This window comes from Ischnura elegans, chromosome 3, assembly GCF_921293095.1.
Source record: "Ischnura elegans chromosome 3, ioIscEleg1.1, whole genome shotgun sequence".
Lineage (NCBI taxonomy): Eukaryota > Metazoa > Arthropoda > Insecta > Odonata > Coenagrionidae > Ischnura > Ischnura elegans.
This window is the reverse complement of record NC_060248.1, coordinates 58,489,387-58,516,686: the sequence shown is the minus strand read 5'-3', so window position 1 is coordinate 58,516,686 and position 27,300 is coordinate 58,489,387. Positions and strand designations below refer to the sequence as shown.

General features: G+C 40.1%; 1 protein-coding gene across 1 annotated transcript in view; it reads right to left on the bottom strand.

The window, feature by feature from the left end:
• The window catches only part of LOC124155857 (facilitated trehalose transporter Tret1-like), a 91,422-nt gene continuing 64,122 nt past the window's right edge, over positions 1-27,300 (bottom strand). Inside the window, exons 3-5 of the mRNA XM_046530009.1 lie at positions 13,305-13,888; positions 6,763-7,007; positions 1-3,813 (exon numbers count right to left, since the gene is read on the bottom strand). Of these exons, the coding sequence (XP_046385965.1) occupies positions 3,150-3,813; positions 6,763-7,007; positions 13,305-13,888 (1,493 nt within the window). The 3' untranslated portion in view covers positions 1-3,149. The remainder of the gene's footprint in view (positions 3,814-6,762; positions 7,008-13,304; positions 13,889-27,300) is intronic.

Below are 27,300 nucleotides of genomic sequence, written 5' to 3'. Positions count from 1 at the left end.
CATTAAAAAATTCCATTTATTGGATATAACAAGCAATAAGCAAAAAGTAGAAAATACAAAAGCCATTACAGAATATTGATGCATTAGTAAGTATACTAACTCTGTGATATAACGTAAAGGCAATCCAGACATTTTTAGATTAGATTACATCACATTAGATTACATAAATAAACCTGTAATGAAGACTTGTAATGCAACTACTCTACAACAAATAAATCAGTGCTTCCTCATTTCGAGGGTATAAACCATGTAATCATAGATAGCTTTGGTACTCTTCCCGAGCAGGAATCTCTTACTTGACTAAATTAAGCCACGGATGAAATAGTGGCGAGGAAGCATGATCCTAACGTCAAAAACCATGCGAGTAGCAGAGAAAAAAGTGTTTTAAGCCTTTAAATTAAATTAATTAGTCAAATTAGGCGTTCTTGAAATATAAAATGGAGCATAAGTGAGTGAATATCATAGTAAAGAGAGTGCTAACAAAATTATATCGTGGGATTGCCGTTTATAATTTTTGTTGCTTCGTTTATAAATAATTTGGCGTAAAAACTTTATTTTGTTAAATTGTATTTTTATCTTCGAAACTATAATAAAATATAATTTTTGTAATTCTCTCCCAAAAGAGAAAATTTTTCGCATGGCGATGAACTATATGTAGGCTCAAAAGAGAGACTATGACTTAAAGAGTATTGGTAAAATAGCATTGCCGATGTAATTATAAAATCTGGGTAATTAAACATGATATAAACGAAATATTAATAAAAAAATGAAAGTTTCATTTGACTACGAAAAGTGTTAGTGACAATTTTTGTTAATTTTGAAATCTAAATAGTATCAAAATGCCATCTTATCAATTGATTTTCAAATCAGGCTTTTCGTAAGGTAATGTGAAAATTAAAAAAAGGTTGTGAGAAAATTAAGTCGTTCTTAGCTGCAAAAACACAGAGGAAGAGTTCATGGTTTTAGCGCTATGACTTAAAATTTGTAATTTCAGGTGAATATTTTCTGGAGAGATTTATATATTTTTTAATGCCTCAAGTGTGTTCCCAAAAAAAGAAAAGTAGAATTTGAACAGCTGATAAGTATTTGTGTAGTGCTTGTCAAAAAAGAGATAGGAGTATATAAAACAGGGGTTTAATTCATGATACCGGAGAAATAAAAGTTACCCAGAGGATAGTATGGGGGTTAGGACACTATATATTGAAATTTAGGGGCTGTTTAATCAGAAGTTTTATCAATACCAAATTCGCTAAAAAATTGAAGGTTAATAATTTTCTTACAGAGAGAGTTTCGAAGTGATAGTTAGTTAGGAATGCCTGTATTATCGGATTTTGGGGGAAAAGTGAATTTGAAATCAGTCGTCTTGTTTGAGACGTGATTTCCCCTCCATTGCGTAAGGTGCAAGCTCTTTTTGAAATGGAAGTCTGTGCAAAAATAGATCCTTATATGATCATCAATTTCCATCAGTAATAAATAATTATCGATGGAGATATGGTATGGTCTTGCAACGTTTGTCTGTAAAAATTATCGCATATAACTTTCCAAAATTAGAAAATTTTGGAGAATTGAATTCGATAATTTTTACAATATGACTTTTTAATTTTAGCGATGCACAATTTGTGTACCCAGTTCTGGCTATAAAAAGATCACAGAAGTGTGACTGATTGTCGGAACAATTTCTATTCGACTTTAATTAAAAGATGTAATATGTTCTTTTGAAAATTATATACTTTCGATGCTTTCATTTCCATCTGTTTTCTTTATAATCTGTTGCTTATTCCTCTTTTCATTCTGATTGTATTTTATTTTTAATCGGATGGTAAATATTTTGTGGGAATTCAGTAGGTACCGTAACTAATTGGTTCCTAATGGTTTTATTTCATTGCTCACAAAATTCATTATTTCTGAGAACGAATTAAAGTTAAGTTTGGAAGGAAGGAAGAAGTAAAATGCATATCCAAGGAAAATATATAAATCAGTAACATAGAAATATATGTCAAGGCACTGGAAAAACGACTTTGCGTTAGGTTATTTTAAATAGTTATATCGTGACAGTTGCCATAGCAGTAAGAGAACTGTTCCTGGAGATGAAATATAGAACCCACGAGGTTTGAAAGAAGGGAGATAAGACAACTTACGCACCTCTATGAGTAGAAGAGGTGAATCAGTGCCTAAGGAAGGATTTTTTTCAATAATTTCCCCTCTTTTTCAGAAAGCACTATATGACTCAATGTAGTTTAAAGACTTATAGTAAAATACATGAAGGGATATGTAATGAAAGCATGATAGTGAAATGTTTGGGGTTAATTTATATTTTTCTGTCAAGAGCAAAAACTTCCATGCATAAGGAATAAATTTTATTGCATTTGGAAGGTCAGGAGTGTATTTCTAATCCATTTTCTATATAATAGCGAATTCTAATTTATTATTTAAACTATAAATACTATTTTCAAGGAATTCTCAACTCTCTGCTTCCTAAGCTCTTATTATTATTATGATTAATTAGCTTAACAAAAATTACTCATCAATTTTATGCCTTAATTTTCTATTTTTTGAGCACTAATATAAAAAATATCTAAATGACTTCAGGTTCAGTCGGTCGTTTTTTTCGTTATTTTTTCGGTATTTAACGCAAACTCAGGGAAGATTATTTCTCACCTTTTCTATTCAGTAGCAATAGGGGGTACTCCATTGTCCTCTTAATGCTCTCACCATTCCCTTATCCTTCGTAAACTCGATCAAGTCGAGACCAATTTTCTTTAACTCCAATAAGCTTTGAAAATTATTTTTCGGGTTAATGCCGCGCTGACTGATTTTGGTGGACGACAGTGTCGGGCGCATTACAGTTCCCGTCTTCGAGTCCAAAAGATCAAGATTTATGATTTTGGACCCGAATACGGGAGCTGTTGTTCACCAAAATAAGTCAACGCGGCATGAACCCGAGGAACAATTGTCAATTTAATCACCACGGAATCCTCCATACCATTCAACTCAATGAGTTTTTTTATAAAAAAATATATACACCACCATCTCAGCGGTCACGTTAAATCGAACCCTTTTTCATATGAGCTCTCTGGCAAAGTCAGATAGGTTTCGTGGTTGCCCAGGACGATGAATTTTTTTTTCGTCTCCGGGTTATGAGAACTAACTCAGCCGTACACCAACACATCCCCGTAGCGTTCCGCGGGCACAGCCGGTGCCGCGACCGGCGCGGGCGTCGAGTTGACCGAAGCGTGGACTTCCTTCCACCTCCCTCCGCGTTCCTCCAGCCCGTCGATGGCCATGCCTTTGGTCTCCGGCACTAAGACCGCCACGTACACGGCCGCGGCCGCCGCTGCCGACGACATGATGTACATGCACCCCGCCAGTCCCAGCGGTGCCACGAGGTCGGAGAACACCCTCAGCGCCACGAACGCGAAAGAATAGGCCGAAGCTGACAGGATACCGAATCCGATACCCCTTGTCTTCGCTGGTAGGAGCTCCGGAGGAAGGGTCCAGGGTAAGGGGCTGAGTCCTAGGGCCGCGGAGAAGGACCAGGACAGCAGGGCCACCAAAGGTATCCAGGAGTGCCAGGGGGATTCGGGGATGGCCAAGTCCTCAGGGAGGCCCGAGCTGTTGAAGTGGGAGCTGTAGTAGTTGCTGTAGTTGCCCGCTGCGGAGTATCGGCTGTAGTTTGACAGTTTTGTCCACAGTGGTCGGTGCTTCCCTGGATGGGAATATTGTGGTTGGATTATCTGGACGTAGAGGCCGAGGACGGCCATGGCGATTGCCATGCCTGTGGCTGAGCAGATTGCTGCTGGACGGCGTCCCAACCTGAGAATGCGAAAAAGAATGTTTGCGTATAGTTACATGCATAAGGAAGAATGCTCACCGTAACTTCGTTTGTCTTTCAGTTTCCATACTGCTTAAAATCCCCTCTAATCTACTAAGGGCCAATTTCACCAACAAGGAAAATATTCTCTATTATCTCAGTTTTCGAAAACTCGGTCAAAATTGTATGATCTTAGGTTTTTCCAGCGTATCAGGCGCAAAAAGTTTCTCGGGTTTTCCACCGGTTGATGTCGCCCAGGTCTCCCGACGTTTCGAGCAGCGACTTGCTGATCATCCTCAGGGGATCTTCCGGAGGATGATCAGCAAGTCGCTGCTCGAAACGTCGGGAGACATGGACGACATCAACTTGTGGAAAACCCGAGAAACTTTTCTGCATCGGTTACAATTATTATCGCAGTAATGTGAGGATCTTGTTTCACTAACGACGTTTTATCTTAGTTTTCGAAAACCGGGATAATCAGAATAAATTATTTGGCTCGTGCGTTTCTCATAACTCTGACTTGGGAAAAATAAATGACGGTAAACAACCGTATGACATGCAGTCAGCTTTAATCAATCCGTAAGTGGAAAACCAAGTACAGAGTGAGAAAATGAACAGAAACAGTGTTAATAGTGAGAGTAAGAAAAGCCCAAATAAGACGTTTTCTCAAAAGGATGTATTAATTCACCTCGCCGAATACCACGCAAGAGTAGTAGAAAATAAATAAAAAACCAACAGGGGATCCGCGTCGGGCAGGAGCGAGGAATGCGAGAATATTGCGGTAAAAAAACTTGTAAGCACCTTTGTTTAATGCATCGTTATTTAAAAATGAAAATGTTTAGTTTAACGAGATTCCCCGATTTAAATAAACACAGTTCTTTACTTTTTAGGTGGGTAGCTTTTCAATGGTATGAACTGTGATATATTGTACAAGACTTCCTCTCAGGCCTTGAAGAAATGAATTTCAACCAGATAACTTGATGATAAATTGCCCGATGATCATTAAAGTTGCAGTAAAGATCAGCATTTGCCTTTAAACTCAACGAGTGTCTTTCACGTGAGCATCGTTACGCAACACTTCAGACTGGACGCGTTACATAACGGTGTGCTGTGAATTTGACATTTAACTATTTTAATCTTCGAAGGGCATTTAACTATTTTAATCTTCCAAGAGCATTTAACTATTTTAATCTTCCAAGTCGATATTCATGCCACTTGTAAATGAACACATTGAACCACCGAGCATCACTTATTTGAGACGTAATGATACCAAATGTATATCATTCTCCACCAATGCCACACTTAGGAAAACTTCCCATGCGATGAAAAATACAGTCAACGAATTCACGAAGTGGTATCGACACGTTACGCTAAAATATACACTCTTTGCTATGCTCCACTCTTAAGGTAGAACCTGTGTTCCAAGTACTGTTTTCATTTGTCAGAGAAAATCGATAGCATCAAGAAAAAAAAAAGACTCGATGTAATAAATAAAATTAAAATGATTTTTTTAAGCAATCAAAATAACTGTACTGGACATGAATTTTATTAAAATGAAAAATATCTGTAATATGAAGAATGGCTTGTACAATGTACATTGACTCTATGACTCGGAAGAATTTAAAAACTTTATCTGGAAAGACACTAATGCATCATAATCGCAACATTTGGGATGTATTAAAAATAGAACTTGTGTGCAATTTTTCTCTTTTAAAGTCAACGTAATTAAAAATATTTAAAGGCAATTGCTGACAACCAACTCGACAACGCTATATACCTGTCAACGTAGAGTTCTTTCACACCGGTTCGGCACCTTTGTTTGTTTACGATACCTCATAATATTAGGTGGGCATTTCCATGAAAATGTCAACTTTTTCTCACAAATTAAAATTAAGCCTGGAAATGTTTCATCTTTATAAATCAACAGCTAATTGATTGAATTTCAAGAAATCAATGTTTGAAATATTATTCACAGCCTTGCTAAAAGTGCTCAAACTATACTTCGATTCACAGAGGTTTTAAGATGTTTAAAATCATTGCACTTTGGAGGTTGACCTAACAATAATTCCGTCACATGTTAATTTTGGGCATATTTAGAAAGTATTTCGATAGTTAATTTTGTTTCTGTTCATGAAAATCACATTCATAAATGTTTTTCGATCATGCACAGTTAAAAGTATTACAATTTTTTTGTATTTTACAATTGAATCGAAATATCCTATCGCATAATTTTCTCCAAAGGTAATTCCGTCACAAATGGAATTGCCCAGGTATTATTAGATTATTATTTTATTATCCAGTGTAGTTATCCATTAACAATTATGATTTGGAAGTATATGATGACACCTCGGGTGTGTATGAAGATTTGACAGATTCAGAATGTCTTTTTTTCCACGATGAATAAGAGATTATAACGGCAGCGATGGAACTCATTGATAGATTGCATGACTTGTAATGTAACCTAATAACCTATGTAAAACTTAATGGATGTTTCTTAATTTTATTATTATTTCTAACAGCATATGGTAGCAGTGGCGCCGACTCCATGGGGCCTGAGGGGGCCCGAGCCCCCCCAAAAATTCGTTACAGATGTGAGGAAAAAATATGTCAGGCAAGTGAATTTTCCCCGGAGTGTCCAGATATCGAGATTCGAGTAATCAGGGTTCTAATGTTAATCATATGACTGTTATAAATGCTTAAAAAACTTCAAATTCACTCCTTATAAAATTTACCGGGGCAAGGTCCCCGGTTTGGGCCCCCCCAATATTTTTTGTAAGTCGGCACCCCTGTATGGTAGTATAATTTGTTAGTATACGTGACGTTTTTTGGACCGTGTCGTGTGCATGTGGGAGTCCAATTGCATGCTGGTGATTGATCACCCCCTGCCAAACACCCTGGAGGTGGCTCGCAGGGAATTATGTAGATGTAGATGTATGAAGGTAAATGCTCACTTGTCGATGAAAGTAATGACGAGGGAGAGGCCGACGAGGTTGCACGTGCCGATGAGGACGGCCGTCATGTTGCTGTTGACAATGGCGCCCCTGATGCCAGACGCGGCGGCGATCTCCACGGCGTTGAAGGTGACCACGTAGAGGCCAGAGGCCTGCTGTAGCAAAAACAGTCCGGCCAGGATGAGCATCGGACGCCGCGTCTTGGGCTCCAGGAGACGTCGGACAGAATCCATCACGCCAACGCCCTAAGAAAGAAGAATAAGCAGGAGTCCTTACAGGAAAGCCCAATGGCGACGTCACAAAAAGCGTTTGAATTCATACGCAGATTGGCTGCCGCTGTATTTCAAATACGTGCAAAGTGATGGAAAAACGCGACGGTAACAAATAATGGAAATAGGGACGATGATCCCTATCATTGCTGCAATCCCTGAAAATTATGACACCCGAGATTCATCATTTGAGCGGTCATTGCCGCCATCCCTGAACTCGAACGCGAAAAATGATATTGTAGTCCATACTATTGGTCCCAACTTCAGAGCCATACCCAACTCTGTAAATTTAGTTTTAATATTATGACCAAGTACTTAAAAGAACCCCACATATTTTCAAGCTCAGATGAAATGAATATAATAGTGCTCATCTGCTTGTGGCCATGGGACCACGTATGAAGAGGCTAAATCAGAGATTAAGTGCCGGATCCGATAGGTCTTATTGGCTGTAGCATTTGTTTTCATATTATTAATTTTAAATGGAAATTTTATTTCCTTTAAATTGTATGCTAAAGTATAAGAACCTTTTAGGACTTTAATAAAACCATTTATGAGTATTTAATTTATAAGTGTGAAGTGTAATATACAAGGTGTTTTAGTATTAATCTGCTATACCTCAAGAGGTGGTAGGAGAGGCAACTTTAAGCAATTTCGTCCATAAACATGGGGTCTCAACTCCTAAGTTACTGAGCCATGGCAACGGAAACATTTTTTGGATTGTCTTATTAGTTACCATGAAAACGGTTTTGCTAGGGCAGCGTTTCCCAAACTGGGGGTCGCGACCCCTTGGGGGGTCGCGGGCCATTTGGCCGGGGGTCGCGAGGCTGTTCCCGAAATTAAAAAGTCAAAAATTAAAACGAACTGTAAAAAAATTAACAATTAACCTTCTGAGTTTTACAAATAATTGCGTATTTTACAACCTGAAATGCTACAAATCTTAACCTCAACTCTGCACTAAATAATAATAATTTATTTACACGGTAGGGAACTGAAAATAAGTAGTTACACATATTTTATTTAAAAAAACATCATTTAATTCAGTTTTAAACGAAAAAAATAGCTTTGGTTAATACACATTGCTTTTAAGAAAAGAAACTTCGAGAACGACGTTAGCGAGTTCTAGTGTGAAACATATGCCTGCTTCTCCTTAACAAGTTTTTGTAAGTTAGGCGTAATTTTAGACACACAAACAAAAAGATCGTTTTCAACATCCAGTCGATTTCTTGCTTTGGTTTTTATGTTGATCAGCAGAAAACCCCAACTCACAGAGGTACGATGTTGCAAAAGGCATGAGGATTCTTAATGCTGCTGTAGTCAAACTCGGATACTCGGTTCTTCTATCCAGCCAAAACTTGTCGACATCTTTGGCACTGAAGGACAGCTGCAAAGTCTTGTCACAGGACAGCTCGATGAGTTTGTCGTGGAGTTGCGGGTTATGACCCGCCTGACCAACAGTCAGTTCGTTGAAGGGGTTGAGCACCCAGCTGGAACCGGCGTGATCATCTTCAGGGATGTAGCCGATGATCTGGTCTCGTGGACCCTTCAAGTGTGCAACTATCAATTTTGACAGGTTGTCTACGTCGGGGAAGTTTTCATCATCCTTATTAAGTGTAGCAAGGAATTCGTGTGTTAATGCAAAACTTTCTAAATTGTTCTTCTCAGCACGGGAAGTCAAGGCTGCCAATTTCTTCGCAAACGCATTCACTTTGTCCTGCGCGTAAATAATAGTTTTGTCTCTTCCTTGTAGGGAGACATTCAAATCGTTGAGATGTTGAAAGATGTCTGCCAAGTAGGCAAGCTTTAATAGCCATTCACTCTTATCAAACATACTGGCTAGGTTTTCGTTTGCAACTTTAAAAAATGTCTTAAGTTCAGAGCGCAAAGCGAATACCCGGGAAAACACCTTACCTCGTGACAACCACCTTGCTTCTGTGTGCAGTAACAGGCATTTGTATTCTGCTCCCATTTCTTCACACAACTGTGAGAACAGTCGACTCTGCAATGGCCTACTTTTCACAAAATTCACCGATTTAACGGTATCGTTTAAGACTTCTTTTAACTCGGTCGGCATGTCCTTTGAAGCCAATGCCTGACGGTGCAGGAAACAATGGACCCAGATAGCGTTAGGCATAATAGTAGCTAGCCGCGTCACGAAACCACTCTTTTTCCCAGTCAGAGCTTTGGCACCATCACTACAAATCGAAACGCACTTTTTCCAGTCAATGTTATACAAAGCGGTTGCAGATACGAAAGGTTTAAACATTTCTTCGCCAGTTGCATGGTCAGGCAAGGGTTTTCAAAACAAAATATCCTCCTCCACGTTCTCACCATTCTCAAAACGAACAAAACACATAAATTGTGCTAAACTTGACACATCTGTTGACTCGTCTATTTGAATTGAAATAAACTCACTTTTCTGCAATTTTTCCTTCAACTGGTCTTTGATGTCATCAGCCATTTCAGTGATGCGCCTCCCCACTGAATTGTTCGACAGTGGGACACTGGACAGTTTCCTAGCTGCCTCCGGACCAACCATTGTTGAAACCATGTCTTGAGCAGCCGGTAAAATTAGGTCTTCCGCAATGGTGTGCGGCTTACCTTTCTTTGCTATTCTTAATGCCACTTGATAAGATGCTACCAACCCATTTTTACTCACATTACTGGCACTCAACTGGGACACTGAGTTTTTCTGGCTATCTAAAACTGTTAATTTGCGTTCAAAAAAGTCCACTGGTTTGTCTTTTACGTTCGGATGTTTAGTCTTCAGGTGACGAATCATCTTGGAAGGTTTCATACTCTCAGTCGATAGCAACTCACTGCACATAACACACCGCGGCCGATTTCCGAGTACCGTAAATCCATACTTAATATATGACTCGTTGTATTTTCTTAACTTCGCCTTCTTTGGCTCATCCTCGTGATGAGAAGCCGAAGGCCCCGCACGCACAACGAATTTATCCATAACTACTGTATTGTTATTATTAACAATAAACACTGAGCGATCGACAACAGTTCACTCGTGACAATCCCCTACTACTCGTGCGCAGGCACAGCGACGTGGAGCGAACTTTCTCGCCCCTTCGCTGAACTAATCGCGGCGCCCGACGCGACAGGGTGGCAGTCAGTGCCTGTCTGTCTGTCCCTGCCAGCACAGCGCTGGCGTGGTAGCAGCGGTGTAGTAGTAGATTTTAATAGCGCTAAGAATGATGTGTGGGCTATTATTTTTAAAGAAAGGTTGGCAGTTTTTGTTTACAGTCTACATAGACTACGAGTGAGTATTTTATTTCCAAAACGCAAAATTTGTTTAATATTAATTCGAAAACAGCTCCGATATTTTTTGTTTACGTGGGGGTCGCGGCCAGAAGGGTCATTCCCAAAAAGGGTCGTTGTACCAAAAAGTTCGGGAACCGCTGTGCTAGGGTATCCAGATTTTCGACATTTTATACAATTGAAATTTTTCTTCCAATCTTAATTATTTAATATCCTTAAAAATCTATGGCAATTAAAAATTCGAAAAGGCTGGATATCCAAGAAATGCAGTTTTCATGGTAACTGAAATGTGCATCCAAAATAATTTTTTCGTTGTCATAGCTAAGTCATAGTTGTCGTAACTAAGGAGTTACGATTTACGGCATCATGGCAATGGAAAAAATTATTAACCCTTTGAGGGTCGACCGATTTTCCAGGTACTATGCTAAAAATGCCGAGGCATTTCTGCTGATTTGGCAGTAGGTTGGAAAATAAATTAGGTCTCCAAATGACTAAAGGTATACTTTCAAAAACTTCAGGAAGTCTTTGTTATATATGGTTTCACCTTTTTAAAGTATTATTTGACGAATTTTTGGTAGTATGAGTTTACTTTTATAATTTAAAGAAAATAGCCAATGTTAAAATGAAATGAATTATGACTATTCAATGATTAGTGAACTATCAGCATCTAATACTTCGTTCAGATTACCATTGTTCCAGCAATCGTTTGAAATATCGTGCATTCACACAACAATGGTTAAAATCTGTGCTGCCTTCTAGTGCTGACATCTAAAGTGAACGAGAAATTGACGTTTAGCAAAGCTGTTGAGGAATGCAGGGTCAAGATATTTCTGTTTTCAACGTGTATTTAACGAATAATTTTTCCTCCGCCCATATTCTTCCTTGCTTGGGAAAAATAGAGCGAAGGGAGCTTTTTGGCGAAGTAGTACACAGTAAGTTACGATTATTTGCAGACGACGCTGTAGTTTACAGAGAAATCCGTTCCAGCAAAGATATAGATGAACTAACGAATGACCTTGCTGCTATCCAAGCTTGGTGCGATGCTTGGCAGTTAGAATTAAATTTGGAAAAATGCGTCGTAATGAATTTCTGGAAGAAGAATAACTCTCTACAGCGTAACTATATCATTCGGGGCACCCAGTTAAAGGCAGTTGAATCCGTGAAATATCTAGGGGTAAGACTCAATAATGATCTATCGTGGAATAAACATATTCGAGAAATAACCGGTCAAGCTAATCGTAAAATGGGTTTTGTTAAAAGAATATTAGGAAAGTGCGACGACAAAGTGAGAGAAATTAGCTACTTTTCCCTGGTTAGACCACATTTTGAATACGCTGCCAGTGTTTGGGACCCTCATGAAAAAGGCTTAATAACAGAGTTAGAACGCGTGCAAAGAAGAGCTTTCAGGTATGTGAAAGGTCGATACGATAGTCTTGTTAGTGTAACTGACCTCTTAGATAAACTCGGATGGGAATCTCTGTCGGACCGTAGATTGAAAAATAGACTAAACCTTTTAGATAAATTCAAGAGCAGTGTCTTTTCTTACGAAGTTAACCATATCTTGCGGACGCCAACGTACTACGGAAGATCAGATCATATAAATAAAATAAGAGAGATAGATTGCAGAACAGACAGATTCCGAATGTCATTTTTTCCACGATCGATAAGAGATTATAACGGCAGCAATAGAACTCGTAAATAGATTGCATGACTTGTAGTGTAGCCTACTAAACTATGTAAAACTTAATGCATGTTTCTGAATTTCTATTCTATATTCTATTTCTAACAGCATATAGTAGTATAGTTTGTTATTATACGGGACGTTTTTTGGACGGTGTGGTGTGCATGTGGGAGTCCAAATGCATGCTGAATGCTGGTGATTGATCACCCCCTGCCAAACACCCTAGAGGTGGCTCGCAGGGTATTATGTAGATGTAGATGTAGATGAACTTTTCGACTTTCTCTTGTCGCTTCCTCTTCCGGCCTCCCATCGTTAAGTGGCAACGGTCGGAAATACGTGAACTATTGTCAGGACATGCATTCACACAGCTATTTCTGCCAACTATCGTTACGACGATCGCTCGGACAATCGTAATCTGAACGAGGCATGAGAGTGACATTGCAGGAGTAGCGCTATCGCGCTCTTGGCACCTTTCGCGAGAGACAGGAGGAGCGTGATATCGCTTCCCGACACTCCAAGGGTGAAAATTGTCTCCCCTACCACCTCCTGAAGTGTTGGAATTTCTCCCGAAACACCCTGTACATAAAGCAGGTAATGAAAGATGCGGAAGGGAATAAATACAGTAGATTCCGGTTAATTGGGACATATCGGGACTTGTGCACTTTGCCCCAATTAAGCGGCTGCCCCAATTAGGCGAACTATCCTGTATATGGACATAAAAAACTTTGAAATGGTAGAAAGAAGGCTAAAGAATGTTTATGATGCAACATAAGTTTATTAAACTATTAATTTCATTAATAAATCAGCGAGTGTAGGTAATTAATATAATTTTAAAGAATTATAACAATTTAGCTAAAAATATTTTTCACAGCCTCGGGCGACGCTGAATGAATGTCTTTTACCAAGTCCTATTAAAGAAAAGTCCTATCCTCTTGCGAATAGTACAAAAACAAGAGCTTTCAAAATAATGCAAGAATAGGAACATTTGTGGAAAATAAGAGTAAATCAAAGGAGGGAAATATAAAAAATTGTATTCTGAAAACAAAAAAAATTTTATTTCGTCGCGAGTATAGAATTTATGTCGCCGACTCATGGCCCAATAAAGCGGCATGCTGTCCCAATTAAGCGGAGAATACTCTGGGATATTCCTCTATAGGGTTCTGTTTTTCAAGATCTGCCCCAATTAAGCGGCTGCCCCAAATAACCCCGTTGGACCCATTAAACGGAATCTACTAAGCGGGAAATGGTCAGCGGGTTGAAGAATTGATTGGAGGGCTGCATACAACCAGACTTAGGTTTTTCGAAAACTGATGAAGACTTACATCCGAAGTTTCCTGAAGCGAGGTCCCGTTATCCTCCTTGCCGAAGGCTCCTTCCGTGACTGCCCCCCTGGTCTTCAGACCCAGCCGGTAGCACACCCAGTCTGCGTCCCCGTAGAGGCCCTTGGATCGGAGCCAGACCGGACTCTCAGGGAGCATAGTCGAGAGGAAGGCGATCAGCCCTGTGATGATGGCACCAAAGGCCGCGATCATCCTCCAGCCGGAAGCAACGTCGCCCATGAAGTAGGCCAGGAGCACGCCCAGCGCGACGAAGAAGGAGCTCATGGAGATCACTGCTCCGCGGAAGCGAGGACTCGAGGTCTCGCTGACCAGGACTGAGCCCGGTGAGGATGACATGCCTATAGCTATACCGTTGAGGGCCCGGCCCAGGATCATCTGGGCGAAGACGGCGGTGGATGCGAAGCCGGCAGGCGCGGGAGGGACGAACTTCGGCACGGTGGCCAGCATGAGCCACCCGACGATGCCGGGGAAGGCGACGGACAGCAGAGCCCCCTTCCGACCGATCGCGTCTATCAGGTATCCAGAGATGAAGCACCCCAGTGGAGTGGTCGCCATGGCGATGCTCACTGAGAATGGAAAGAAGCAACATCTTCGATCATTTACACAGCAGATGTATTGCTGAAGGCTTTATCACGCGATCGTTTTTCACGCACAATATTAATAATGAAAACACTTTGTTACTTCCACAAAATTCACAGAGATTTTATGACCGGTTTCGGCTATTACACTATTTTCAAAATGGTGCAATAATAAAATAGAAACTCTGTGAATTTTGTGGAAGTAACAAAGTGTTTTCATTATTAATATGGAGCCCTTCCACCACGTAAAAGCTTCAAGTTTCGATTTAATTTCACGCACAACTCCAGTGATTATTTGAGGCCGTGGAAATCAAAGATATGTATGTGACAAAAGCTAACTTAAGTGTAAAACTGATTTAAAGTTCAAATACACATAAAGGAGTTTTTACTAAGTAGTGGTTTTGAATCCTGCTGGATCACCTGCAAAGTTACCGCTAACATCTCTCGATAAAATATCTCATCTCTCGGCTGTTTAAGACCAAGGCTTCGATGAGAAACTCCCTGATCGTCAACCAGGGCTAAGACTGACATCAAACAGCATCAGCATCTCTTTGCTCACAAACTGAGGAGGCTTTCCTCTATAATGTGATGTAGATAACTCTAAATTTTAATTGTTGTCACTTACACCCCTTTGCTTCTTGCTGCCTCATTGCAACTTTTCAATGACGGAGAAAATGACTGCTTAAGCCATCATTTTCTTTACGACTCGGTCATTTGAGGCGTCCAATATTTTTTCTGTGTCCGTTATCATAACGCTAAATGGCGACGTTGCAAAAAGCGTTGGACTCATGCGCAGATTGGCTGTCGCTGCATTTCAAATACGTGCAAAGTGATGGAAAAACGCGACGGTGACAAATAATGGAAATAGGGACGATGATCCCTATCGTTGCTACAATCCCTGAAAATTATGACACCCGAGATTCATCATTTGAGCGGTCATTGCCGCCATCCCTGAACTCGAACGCGAAAAATGATATTGTAGTCCATACTATTGGTCCCAACTTCAGAGCCATACCCAAATCTGTAAATTTAGTTTTAATATTATGACCAAGTACTTAAAGAATTGGTGATGGGGTACCTATGCCTATTATTAAGCTAGCTGCTAAAATTATTTCTACCCCTCTATCGGATATCTTCAATTTATCAATCTGCAATGGTCATTTTCCGACAAATTTAAAATTTTCTGTGTTATGCCCAATTCATAAAAAGGGATCTTTGAGTGACTCAACTAACTATAGACCCATAGCACTACTTTCTGTTTTCTCGAAAATCTTTGAAAAACTCTTTCACAACCGTATCATTGTCTATCTGTGTAAATTTAATTTATTGAATCTCTCCCAACATGGCTTTATTAAAGGCAAGTCAACTATGTCTGCTGTCTGATGTCGGCCGCAGGCAGACGTAGAGCTCCCTCATCCAGCGAAATCGAGTTAATTTATGAAAGCGCACCTTTTGCGAATGGATGCCAATAGATTTTTCCTTAATCTCTTGTGTATACTCTTTTACTGGTATATATACCAAGTAATAGCTTAAAAATGCGCGTGCTTCCGATAAAATATCTGTATGATCGCTAGTTGAAAACAATCCAGAGAAAAATCAATAAACATTGTTTATTTTCTATATTAAAGTATACTACATATATTCAAGCCCGTTTCTAGGCATTAGATGTCTAGTGTAAGCGAACATCCCCCCCCCTCACAAATAAAATAACATGAGACGTAGTAGGAATTCTTTCCGGATACATTCTAAAACAAATACAAATCCTTCAGGAATAAGTGTATTGACTTAAATATGAGCGTGGACTTATAACGTTCTTGCTCTTCATCATCATCATCACTGGTCAACAATCTTAGGATCGGTTTGACGCAGCTCTCCACTCAGTTCTCCTATCAGCTAATCTTTTCACTCCTACGTATTTCTTCTCTTTCACATCTCTCTTTACTTGTTCCATATATTTTGTTCGAGGTCTTCCTTTTCCATTCTTGCCTTCCACCTGTCCTTCGACGATTGTCTTCATCAGGCCATCATGTCTCACGATGTGGCCTATAAGGTTGTCCCGTCTTCTTATTAAGGTTTTCCTGAGGCTTCTCTTCTCTCCTACCCTTCTTAGGACTTCCTCGTTACTAACTCGGTCGATCCATTTGATTTTCATCATTCTTCTGTAGCACCACATTTCAAAGGCCTCTATCCTTGCTTTCTCCGCTGCGGTCATTGTCCATGCCTCACTTCCGTATAGGAGCATACTCCAGAATACTGCTTGCTCTTATATATTAAAAGTGATACTTTTAGAGATAAAAAAAGCAATTATATATGAATGGGTAGGAAGCCAAGGGGTACAAGTGATTTTTTTCTCAGCACAGGTAAAGTTAACTGTTAGAATGAATACACAGAAACCTAGTTGCCAAGGGAAACGAGTGAGTCTCTGTTCTGCGCTGACATCGAGTGGAAAATCAAATGCACTTCTAAGTATCTAATTGATCTCGTTTCTTTTCTATACCTAATTTCTTACCTAACTCTGTATAGAAAAGAGAAATCACTTGTACCCCTAGGCTTCCAACCCACTCATATGTAAATGCAGGTTAAATAAATCCTTGTTTGATTAGAATTGAACATTGGATTGAGCGCTGAGGCGCCACCTCTTGCTTGGAGCCCTTCGCGGCCGAATACTTTGCTTACCGCTTCAACCGGCCCTGAATGCATTATTTCCATCGATATATTTTAAATCACACGAATTTTATTCATTCTTCCAATTAACGTCAATATACTTTCGAGAGTCTCGTGGACGTGGTATCGTATCGTCTCGTCAAAAAGTGGCCTCTTATCGAGTTTTGTCTCGAATTCTGCCCAACGGTCTCGTCTGGAGTCTCGTGGCAACACTAATTGTGTAGGACAATTTCAAATCTATTTGAAAGCCACAATGCTATCTGATAAAATCCGAATGTGTATTCGTATACATTAGGAGTGTTGTATGGAGGCCATAAACCGTTTTATTTCGATAAAATTTCTTTCGCTGTGCAAAAGATATTTTGTAAATACGTGTTTGTTGTAATCTATGATCACGGTCCCCATTCTCCATAGCCTCTGACCGCGACTACGTTGGCAGAAATGGAAGCGACCGCTGTAACGGTCGTCAACAGCGAGAAACTCCCAACCACATTGCCAAGTTGGTCAGCATATCATTCTGCAGTTCAAATATCTGGCTCATCATCAGCTGATTCCCTCCCCTCTGGCAGATCCCAAGCATGTCTCCACCTCCTCCCCTCCCAGACTTCCCCCTTGGTCTCTCGGTAACTTCTGTTTAGCCTCAATTCGTCTTTCATTTTCAGCATGGCAACAGAAACTAAACAAAAGTCAAAACCAGTTTCGTTCCCGGGAGCGAAATGTAGAAGCGAAACGAAATGGATTTAAACCCGGGGAGCGAAACGAAATCGGAGTCAAAACTACTTTGGGTCGAAACTAAACTAAAACTCTGGGACGAAACGAAACGCAGATAATGTTTCGCACTGGAGGGACCACGTGCTACACCTTCGAACGGTTTAGTTTCGACCCACACACCGAGTACGAAACATGGTTGAATGAAGTTTAGGCTCGGCCTACCGCCATTAGATGCATGGGGCACTCATATTTTGACTACAAACAGCAGAAAGGTGAACGCAAACTGGCCATTCGATTTGTAAGCTCAATGCTTTAACGTCTCCAACGTATTTGAAACGTAATGGGTCGAGACTATTCTCTCTTATCCCCCTCCACCCAACTTTTGGGATCGAAACTTATAACTATGAGCAGCCGAGTTTCGTTTAATTTAGTCTCATTCCCGGGAGTAAAGTTTCGTCCCGGATCGAAACTAAACTCCTTGGTGATTTTAATTTCGTGCCGGAACGAAACTGAACCTAGGCCTCGTATTTTCTTTTCCCTCCGGGTCGAAACCAAACATTTTTGATTCGTTTAACTTGCCATCCTTGATTTTCAGCCTCCTTTTTCCTCATTCTTCTCCTTTCACAGTTCCCTCGACTGCTGTTCTTTAAGTACACATTCCCCTTAAAATATGCCCGACCCAATTCCCCTTTCCTTTTGCTTGTTGAGATTGTTTGCGATCATGTCCTTTCCACCCGGACCATTTCCAACACATCCTCTTTTCTATATTTATCTAACCATTTCACTCTCTCCATGAAGATGGAAAATGCAATTCGTAATAATCAAAGATCGAGGAATTAGAGATTGAGCCGTGATCTTCGATTTTCGATCAAAACTCGATTATTCAACTGCGACCTTAGCCGTTTAGTTTGATCTCAGTAGCATCATTACCTATGATAACGTCATCCGTCCCATGTGAAATATTTCTCTTTGGCCGGTAAAGTTGGAAAGGCTCGCCCTCGATCATGAAGAAAGCATCTTATTCAGTATATCTTTCTCAAACTTTTATTGGCTCCAAGCGGTGATCCCAAAACTTAAAATGTGCGTCATTGCGTAAATATTTATCGCTAATAATTCAAGCATGAATTCTAAGTAGATTTTTTTGACTGCTCAAATGTGTATTTTGAGTGTTTTTCGAACGAAAAATAAACATGTTTTTGCGCAAACTGTTTTTTTTATAAATAAAATGTTTTTTCATACAGTTTTTTGATGAACTGTTGATTTTTTTCGATGAATCGATCTGTTGGCTCAAATTGCGATTTTCGTAGAAAAGTCGAGCTTTTCATTTCGATTAATAATCCATTGATCGAAAATTCGATTTCGACCGAACATTTTTTCCATCGCTATCTCTCTTGCCTTATCCCCGTTAGGAACGTGGCAACCTTGTGTGTAGAGCGCTTGACTGAAGATCGAGTGGTCCCGGGTTCAAATATGCGGTGAAGCCTTAGGACCAGGGATGGCAAGTGAAACTAAACGAAAGTCAAAACCAGTAAAATTTCAATAGTTTCGTTCCCGGGAGCGAAATGTAGAAACGAAACGAAATGAATTCCAACCCGGGGAGGTAAACTCAGGGTCGAAACGTAATCGGAGTCAAAACTACTTCGGGTCGAAACTAAACTAAAACTCTGGGACGAAATGAAACGCAGAAGATATTTCGCACCGGAGGGACCACGTGCTTCACCTTCGAACAGTTTAGTTTCGACCCACGCGCCGAGTACGAAGTGTGGTTGAATGAAGTAGAGGCTCGGTCTACCGCCATTAGATGCATGGGGTACTCATATTTTTACCACTAACAGGAGAACAGAGAACGCAAACTGGCCATTCGATTTTAAGCTCTCTACACGCATGTCAAACGTAATGGGTCGAAACTATTCCCTCTAATCCACCCCTCCACTCAACTTCTGGGATCGAAACTTAACTATGAGCAGCGGAGTTTCGATTGATTTAGTTTCGTTCCCGGGAGTAAAGTTTCGTCCCAGGTCGAAACTTAACTCCATGTTGATTTTAATTTCGTGCGAGAACGAAAATAAACCCAGGCCTCGTATTTTTTTTTCGCTCCAGGTCGAAACGAAATATTTTCGTTTCATCTCACTTTCCATCATTGCGTAGGACACCGCCAAACATAATATTCTAATTGCGAGGTAGCCTAGGGAAAGGATCCCCCTCCCCCCCACACCCTGAATGTGTGAAATACATACGCTTGATTTTTAGTCCCGTGGTGAGCTCTAGCTACTTCCGATATGAGTTCACCAATATAAATGACCCTTCAGATGGAAGTATTGAGTTTCCCACGCCATCGCATCTCGAAAGTGTTGATCCAGGGCCGGATTTTCCCGGAGGCTAACTGTCAGTAGGCATCAGCCTAGGCCCTCAAGATCAAAGGGGCCTACATTCAAAATGTTAGACAAATTAAAATTAGGCAAGCACATGCAAAGTTATAGAAGCTATTTTAGAAAATCACAATGATATCACCCCTGCTCTCAATTATTTGCATTCAGATAGTAATTTAACATATTGATATTTATCACGGTAATGATGTAATTTATAATATCTCGTGTTATTTAAAAATTTAAGAATGTGAGGTGAAAGTGGAATAACCTATAGGGCCTCTTTTCATCTAAATCCGGCCCTGCGTTGATCCCTTGACTCTATAATCCTCACTTGTAGTTCGAAGTCCATGCTGCTCCACAGAACCTTCCTTTCCTTAAGGCCTGGTTACACGGTACATTAACACGTACTACAAGTTCATGTACGTTTGCGTGAATGATTTTGGTGGACCGGAACGGAACATGTACGAATGGATGAACCAAATTGGAACAGGTTCTATTTTCCGTTCATGCATTCGCACAAGTTGGGTGGTTACACGGTGCATTTTCGTTTTCATTCACGCGTTCATACATTTAGACATTAACCCGTACTTGTTAATGTATCGTGTAACCAGACCTTTATTAAAAGTATGGAATCAAATATTTTTAAAGCTGTAATTCGAACTTTCATTTTTGGCCGGCTCGATTTCCCGATTTTTTTCCACGGTTATTGTCCCCTTCCCTTCCCCGAAGACCGAAATGCTTCCCCCCCACTTGTTCCCCTACCCGCCGAAGCATTTAATGCACACCCGTGTGTTAAATAGTTATTGTTACTATCTGTGTTCACGGTCACATCTCAACACAGCCCCTAGCTGCGTCTACGCAGGCGGAAATGGAAGCGACCGCTGTGACGGTGGCCGTCAGCGAGAACACTGCCAACCGCATTGACAACCGCCGCTGAAAGCGAAACCTCACTGAAACACTGCCGTACCTCCTTGCTCCCAGAACTCTTCCCCTCTCGCTGATCCAACGCCAAGCCAAGTCTATCCCAGTGCTTTATTTCTAAATCTTTTGGTACCAGAACGCATACCAATACATTTTATCCTCACCATTTTCAACAATAAGCCTCTCCCCTTAAATTTCCGATTTTAATTAAACTTTTAATGAAAGTTACAATGAGAAATCATGTTTTACCAAATATTTAAAAAAAACGATGAAATTTTTCGACATCACCCAGTTTTACCCCAGAACGCCGTTCCGTCCGAAATTGAGCTCTGGTCTACAAGGACGGATCCATGATTTTTTACAAGGGCCTGGTAGGCAAATGGTAATCTGATATTTCAAATTTAAAAAACTACATACAGAAATTAGTGTACGAAATATTGTCTTTGTTTAAAGATCAAAGAGATTAAAATGAAATAAATGTTTGAGGCTCCGTAATACACAATAGAAAACGAACGTAATGATAACCGTGCTAAAAAATTTCCTATTTTTTAAGCGTCTTGGGGGGCACGTGTCCCCGTGCCCCACCCCCCAGTTATTCAGAAAAAAAGGGATCAAGGCCTATACCATTAAATGGAAATCATAATTACGGAAATAAACTAAAATTAAAAACATTTATCAGAAATGCTGATTGCATATTAAAAATTACTATATATCCTAAAGGGCATTTTCGGATGCGCCAGTAATAAGATTAACATGATTTCGAGTTCAATTTACGGTGAAGGACAACGATCTCATTTGAAAATTTACGTTCTACCTCCGACGGAAGAGATATCTGGCGGTTATCTCCGAGTTAAGAAATTGAGCATCGAATTTATAATGGTACCCATGGTACTATTGACACATCGCGCTTACAGCTAATGTTAGGGGCCTTGAAGCGGGGCTGAACGACGCGGAAAATGTTGTTAAAATTCACTTCACAGTCATGTGCCCAAATGGTTACGCAATATAATTTCGTCTTTATTTTTCAAGTGAATTTAGGACAGTATTGTCCTCTCTGACAATCACAAACATCCATGCCCTGGATGGTGGTCAATCCACCCAGGTGGGATTCGAACCCGCGACCTCTAGGTAAGCAGTAGGGGACTTCACCCCGGCGCCACCGAGGCCGGGGTTGAGAAGGAGTTGGGGGTATACATAGGGGGGAGTATATATGGGAGTATATATGGGGCAAAATATAGGAGTTGAATTTCAATAAGCGCGTAAGAATTCAATATCCATGCGACATACTCTGGATTTCATGATAGTCCTGCATAGTTTTAAAATCAGAAAAATATTCACAGTGAGTGCGCAGCATCAAATCATCAGTCACTGAGACTTGATCTCTGATTCGTTGCATGATACTTTACCCACTACATCCGCCGGTACGATTGTGCCCTAAGGCAGTGTCAATGCCCACTACGTCGGCTGTGTTCACTGATGTCCCGACGAGGGTAAACTCCATTCTAGTTGAGTCGTGGGCGAAGCATTCATCAGGAGGTTATGGGAAAGAATTCGTAGCTGGATCTTTTGCGCGTTGTCATAATGCGAGGGGTATTATTATTTCCCCGGTATAAGTGGCATATACATAGCCGTTAAAATTCCCGGTTGTATGAGAGCAATACGAGGGCTAAATTTTGGAAGACGGAGGTCTTCTAGTAGTTCCTGAACTGGCCGCTTTCAGACGACAATGAGCTGTGCGTTAAATATTTCCGCCACTGTGCATGAAATGAAACTGGATTTCTTCGACCCTTCGAAATCGTAAATTATCTTGTTTATTTTAAATTGTGGAACAATCATAAGTTCCCATTTCACAGAGTCAAACTAAAAATGAATTTAAAGATAGGAAAAACCTCGCCACGGAGCCCGAAAGAAAACACTCACAGGGCTAAATATGAACGTAGACGTGAGTTAGCTCAGTGAATTCCATCCGCTAATATTAATTTCGATTGCACTTTTGTACGCGAAGTTTGACTACAGCTTCGGTATTTTAGTCGGGTCTGCGTCCGTCCTCGTTGGCTCTTGGAGCCGTGAGGGCAAAGAATGCATGTTTCTTCATGTGCCAACCTTCTAAGTTTTCACCGACCCTGCCCTATCAGTTGAGTGTATCTCGTGGGTGTTCACGTATAATTGAAAGTGATCGTACCTAGAAAATCGCATGTTGTGTTCGAAAATCTAGGTCCAAAACGACTGCATAATATTTGTGTAATACTCTCACCTAGGTCCGTCGAAATATAAGAGCGTGGAAAGAAGTCTAGGTGATTTCATTATGTTAAAGGCGGAAAAATTCTTAACCGACGTCATACCCTAACCAGAAGAAGCCGTGTCTTTACCCTTCGGTGTGACTCAATTCATAGCCGATGGTGGGTAAAAGTTTGAATCAGCGCTAAGGAATTGGAGTTAGCTCAGTTGCTCGATGACTTTGCGAGGAGAGTGTTGAATCCTGTAATTTGTGAATTGTGCCCCTTTTCCGCCAAATTGCGTAATTGCCAACATCCAATAATCTTTAACAAGTGATTCCAATGATTTGGCATGTAATGCGCGGGAATATTTCGCTGCGAAATTTGAAGAAGTAAATTGCACGAGAAGCAGTTGGCAATAATCTCAATTTTGAAATATCTTGATCTATGCATGATCACAGTGTTGAATGTGCGTTGGTGTACGTGTGGAATCATATTGTGGAAATGGTGTGATAACTTATTTCTTGGTATCGTGAGAGTCGTAGAAGGAGAATAACCTATTCAACGGTCGACGAATTTCAGAATATGCTTTCATTCCCTTGAAAATTGGGAAAATGGCCCCATGTCAAAGGTAACACTAATAGTTATAATATTTATCGCATTTTAAAATATATTTTCATTGCATATCAGCACTTGTTTATGAGGAAACCGACATATTGTAGTTGTAATTACATTGAGGGCATATTGATTTCTTTGCTTTTGTAGCTATGGTAAAATAGAATGCATTTTATTATTTTTTTCTGAACGATACCACAATAGATTTCCAATATTTCACCAATTTATAAGTGGTGAGTTTTAAGTTTTTTAAGTATTTTAGAAGAGTCATATGATCAACATTAAAACCCTTATAACTCGAATCTCACTATCTGGACGCTCCGAGGAAAATCGACAAGCTTGACACATTTTTTCATCACACCCATAACGAATTTTGAGGGGGATCGGGCCCCCTAAGGCCCCATGGAGTCTGCGCCACTGCCTATGCCTTCTGTGCCCTGAAAGGGCCAGTTTTACTTACTCTAACCGTCCGCGTTAAGTCCTACCGAGACATTCTTCACTATTCCTAAATTCTTCGCGACTTCCCCGATTCCCAGGGCCAGAAAAAAAGGCAAAGCATAAGTTCTCAGTCACGCGATTCTTACCCTGATAGTATTCTGAGATAGATGGTCTGAGTAGTCTGGTTTGCACTAAAAAATATCGAGACGTATGTGCGTCGCAACGCACATAATATTAGGAAGAAACGAATATAGGAATTTACGTCTGAAAGAGTATTCTAAAAGTTGCATACATGGTAACCATCTAGATTATGAATTTAACACATTATTACTCAACACTATCAATGCATATTGGTCTATTTTTAAGTATTTTAGACACTCTGATAGGCGCATTCATTATTCCTAAGCATTTTCTTGGGATATATATTATCCTATAGTTTTTTACTTGTCTCATTTCACTTGAAATCAAAAATGCTAATGTGCTAAGAACTTGCCTCTTTTACTGAATGTTTGAAATTACATTGAAACATGCATTTTTGTCTGGAATTAATTTTCGACAATAGCTTAAACGGAGGACACACAAGGAACGCGGGGCCATAAAAACAACCTTTTCGAGACCCCAGTAGTTCTGAAGAGGCGAAAGCCTAAGCAGCTCCACGAGATGCTTTGTTATTGTTTTATTGTGTTAAATTTATATTTTTTTGCTGTATATCTCGTGGAATAAACATCGTTGAACTGGACAACCGTTGTGGAGTGGACGGGGAAGTACCCACTTGAAGTAGGCTGGCTGACAGGTTGTAAAAATGATTTCGTCGTCGAGGTTAAAAGTAGCCTTAAAAAGATTTTTTACCAATAGAAGGAGTAAAATGAGCACATGGAATTGTCAGATTTTCATTTCAGCTAGTTTGCATTCAGGAATTGACGGAAAAATAGTGACTAGTCGATAACTATGGGTTGAGAAGGAAATTCATTACCATGTAGTGACTTCATTCTCATGTGAAATAAAATTGTTACAGATAATTAAGGCTGAAGATATCCGCAACAAAGACTGTACACTTATACATGGCAGATTAAAATGTACGCCGCGTCACGGCATTCCATACCATCAAGGTGCAGCCGCAGACTGCGCGGCACATTAAAAGCATCGATTTTATTTTTAATATGCTAACGGTCGTAGTTGATTTCTTTGGATGGATAATCTAAAACGTTTTAGGTAATTTTAATTTAAATATCTCGAGACAACCCAGTGATCCTTTTTTTTATTAATCTCACATAAACACAAAATTTCGACGAAAAACAGAGTCCGGCAATTTGTATCGTATCGACGATTAATATCGCAAGACAGTGAAGAAATTAGGCTGCATAAAATATAAAATAAAGGTGACACTAGTGTAATTTGGCTTAAATACAATACACGCGCTTTAAAAAATTCACTTTCCAACGACCGTCGAACACGTTAGTACACGTGGCTAGAGGCGATCTCCGGACTGTGCCGCACCTTCGAAAAATCGATCTTAAATTCAGCGTCGCCGGCGCGGCGGTCACAATTCTCCTTCAGGTATCACACTCCACAGGATTTGTTGTATAACTGGTGTAAATATCCAGAGATAACTCGGTGATTCTTTCTTTATATTCGTATATGAACAAAAAATTTCGACGAAAAACAAGAGCTGCTCACGATATTTTGTGTTCGAATCTTAAGGAATAGCAATACATAATTCCAAAATCAAACAGGTTTAAATATTTAGGAGTCCATTTATCTAAGAATTTAGGATGGGGTTTAATCGTCGAGCACACAATCAAAAAATCTTTTGAAGTATTGCACTGGGTGATGAGAAACCTGAGAGGAAGCACCAGGGCCACCAAATAAATGGCCTATACAAACCTAGTAAAACCAACATTAGAGTAGGTACGCATCTCTTGTCTGGGACCCACATTTTAAAGGAGAGGTCAAGAAATTGGAGACGGTGCAGAGAAAAGCTGCTAGGTATGTGTTGGGAAAGCATAAAAAAACGGACAGTGTTTCAGAAATGCTCAGAGTTCTAAGGTGGGAGAGTTTACAAGAGAGGAGGAAAAGAAGCAAGCTATGTGGCATATTTAGAATAATGAGTGGGGAAAAAGCATGGAAAGAATTTGGGAAGGACATTTAAAACCCAGATTTGTTGGAAAAAATGATCACCAGTTCAACATAAAGTGCCGATCACAAAGGACAAATGCGAAGCAGTTCTCCTTTTTGAATAGGACCATAAGGGACTGGAACGACCTACCAGCAAAACTATTTGAGCCCTTCCCGAAAATTTTACATAGTTTTAAAAAGCGGTTGAAGAAGTAGGGACCAAGGACTTTTTATAATGTTTTCTATAGTTTTTGCATCATATGTACATGTTACCACCAGGCCAATGATCTACTTGTAATAATTTAATAATAATAATAATAATAATATAGATATTGTGCGAATGATTGGCTACCATGGATTAGGCCATGACCATGATTAGGTCCAGTCGATCTCCCTGTCCCTATTACTTCGTCAGCCGTTGATTCAGCAAAAACGCGTCGGAGTAAGGGGTATCCATGTATATTAAGTTTGTAGCGTGTCAGTCTTGGGCGACGGACGTTCACCACATCACAGCGGCAGGAAGATTATCCGTGGCTGGAGTCGAAGTGCCCCCTCTCAGCGAGCGAAAGCTGGTTGTCATAGTATGTGATCGTTATCTTAAATGATAAATTGATCTCGAAAACGAGTTAAAGTGATTGTTGGTGCATTCAAAAACGCCTCAAGCATTCTCGCATGGCAGCGTGCGTTTATAAATTACAATCGGCTCATAGAAAAGCATAAGCAATGAATATAAAGTAGTTTTAACGAAAGAATTAGCTGCACCGCTCCAGGGCGGTAATGGAAAAAAATTAGCGTGCATTGAACGCCATCTATCATTCTTCTGCGGAACTATGACAGCAACTGCCGCAAGCCAAGGTATTCAAATTAAGTTGAGTTGTTTGTTAAGTCCAATCGATGTGATATCCGGAGTTTACTTCTAAACTCACTTTCGCCAGATGGGGGGCTAGTTATTTAATGTACTTATTTAAAGTATTGATTAATATTTCGAAGAGGCTGGATACCCAAGACAAACAGTTTTCATGATAACAGCAAAGTTCATCCAAAAAAATATTTTCGTTGCTCTAGCTCAGTAACTAAGGAATCGCGACCCCATGTCTATAAGACAAAATAATGCTTAAAATTGTCTCCCCTACCATCTCCTGAAGCATTGCTGATTCCTCCTAAAACATCCTGTATCCTCATTTCATACATGTAATACACGTGATCATTTTCTAGTGTTTTAAGGCCGTTTTACACGGAGCACGTACTTGCACAATCTGACGTGTACACGAAGGCGCTGGCAAAATTGCGACGCGTAAAGCGATAAATTGCTAGAACACATGCGAGAATGCGTGGACGTGAGATGGCAAAA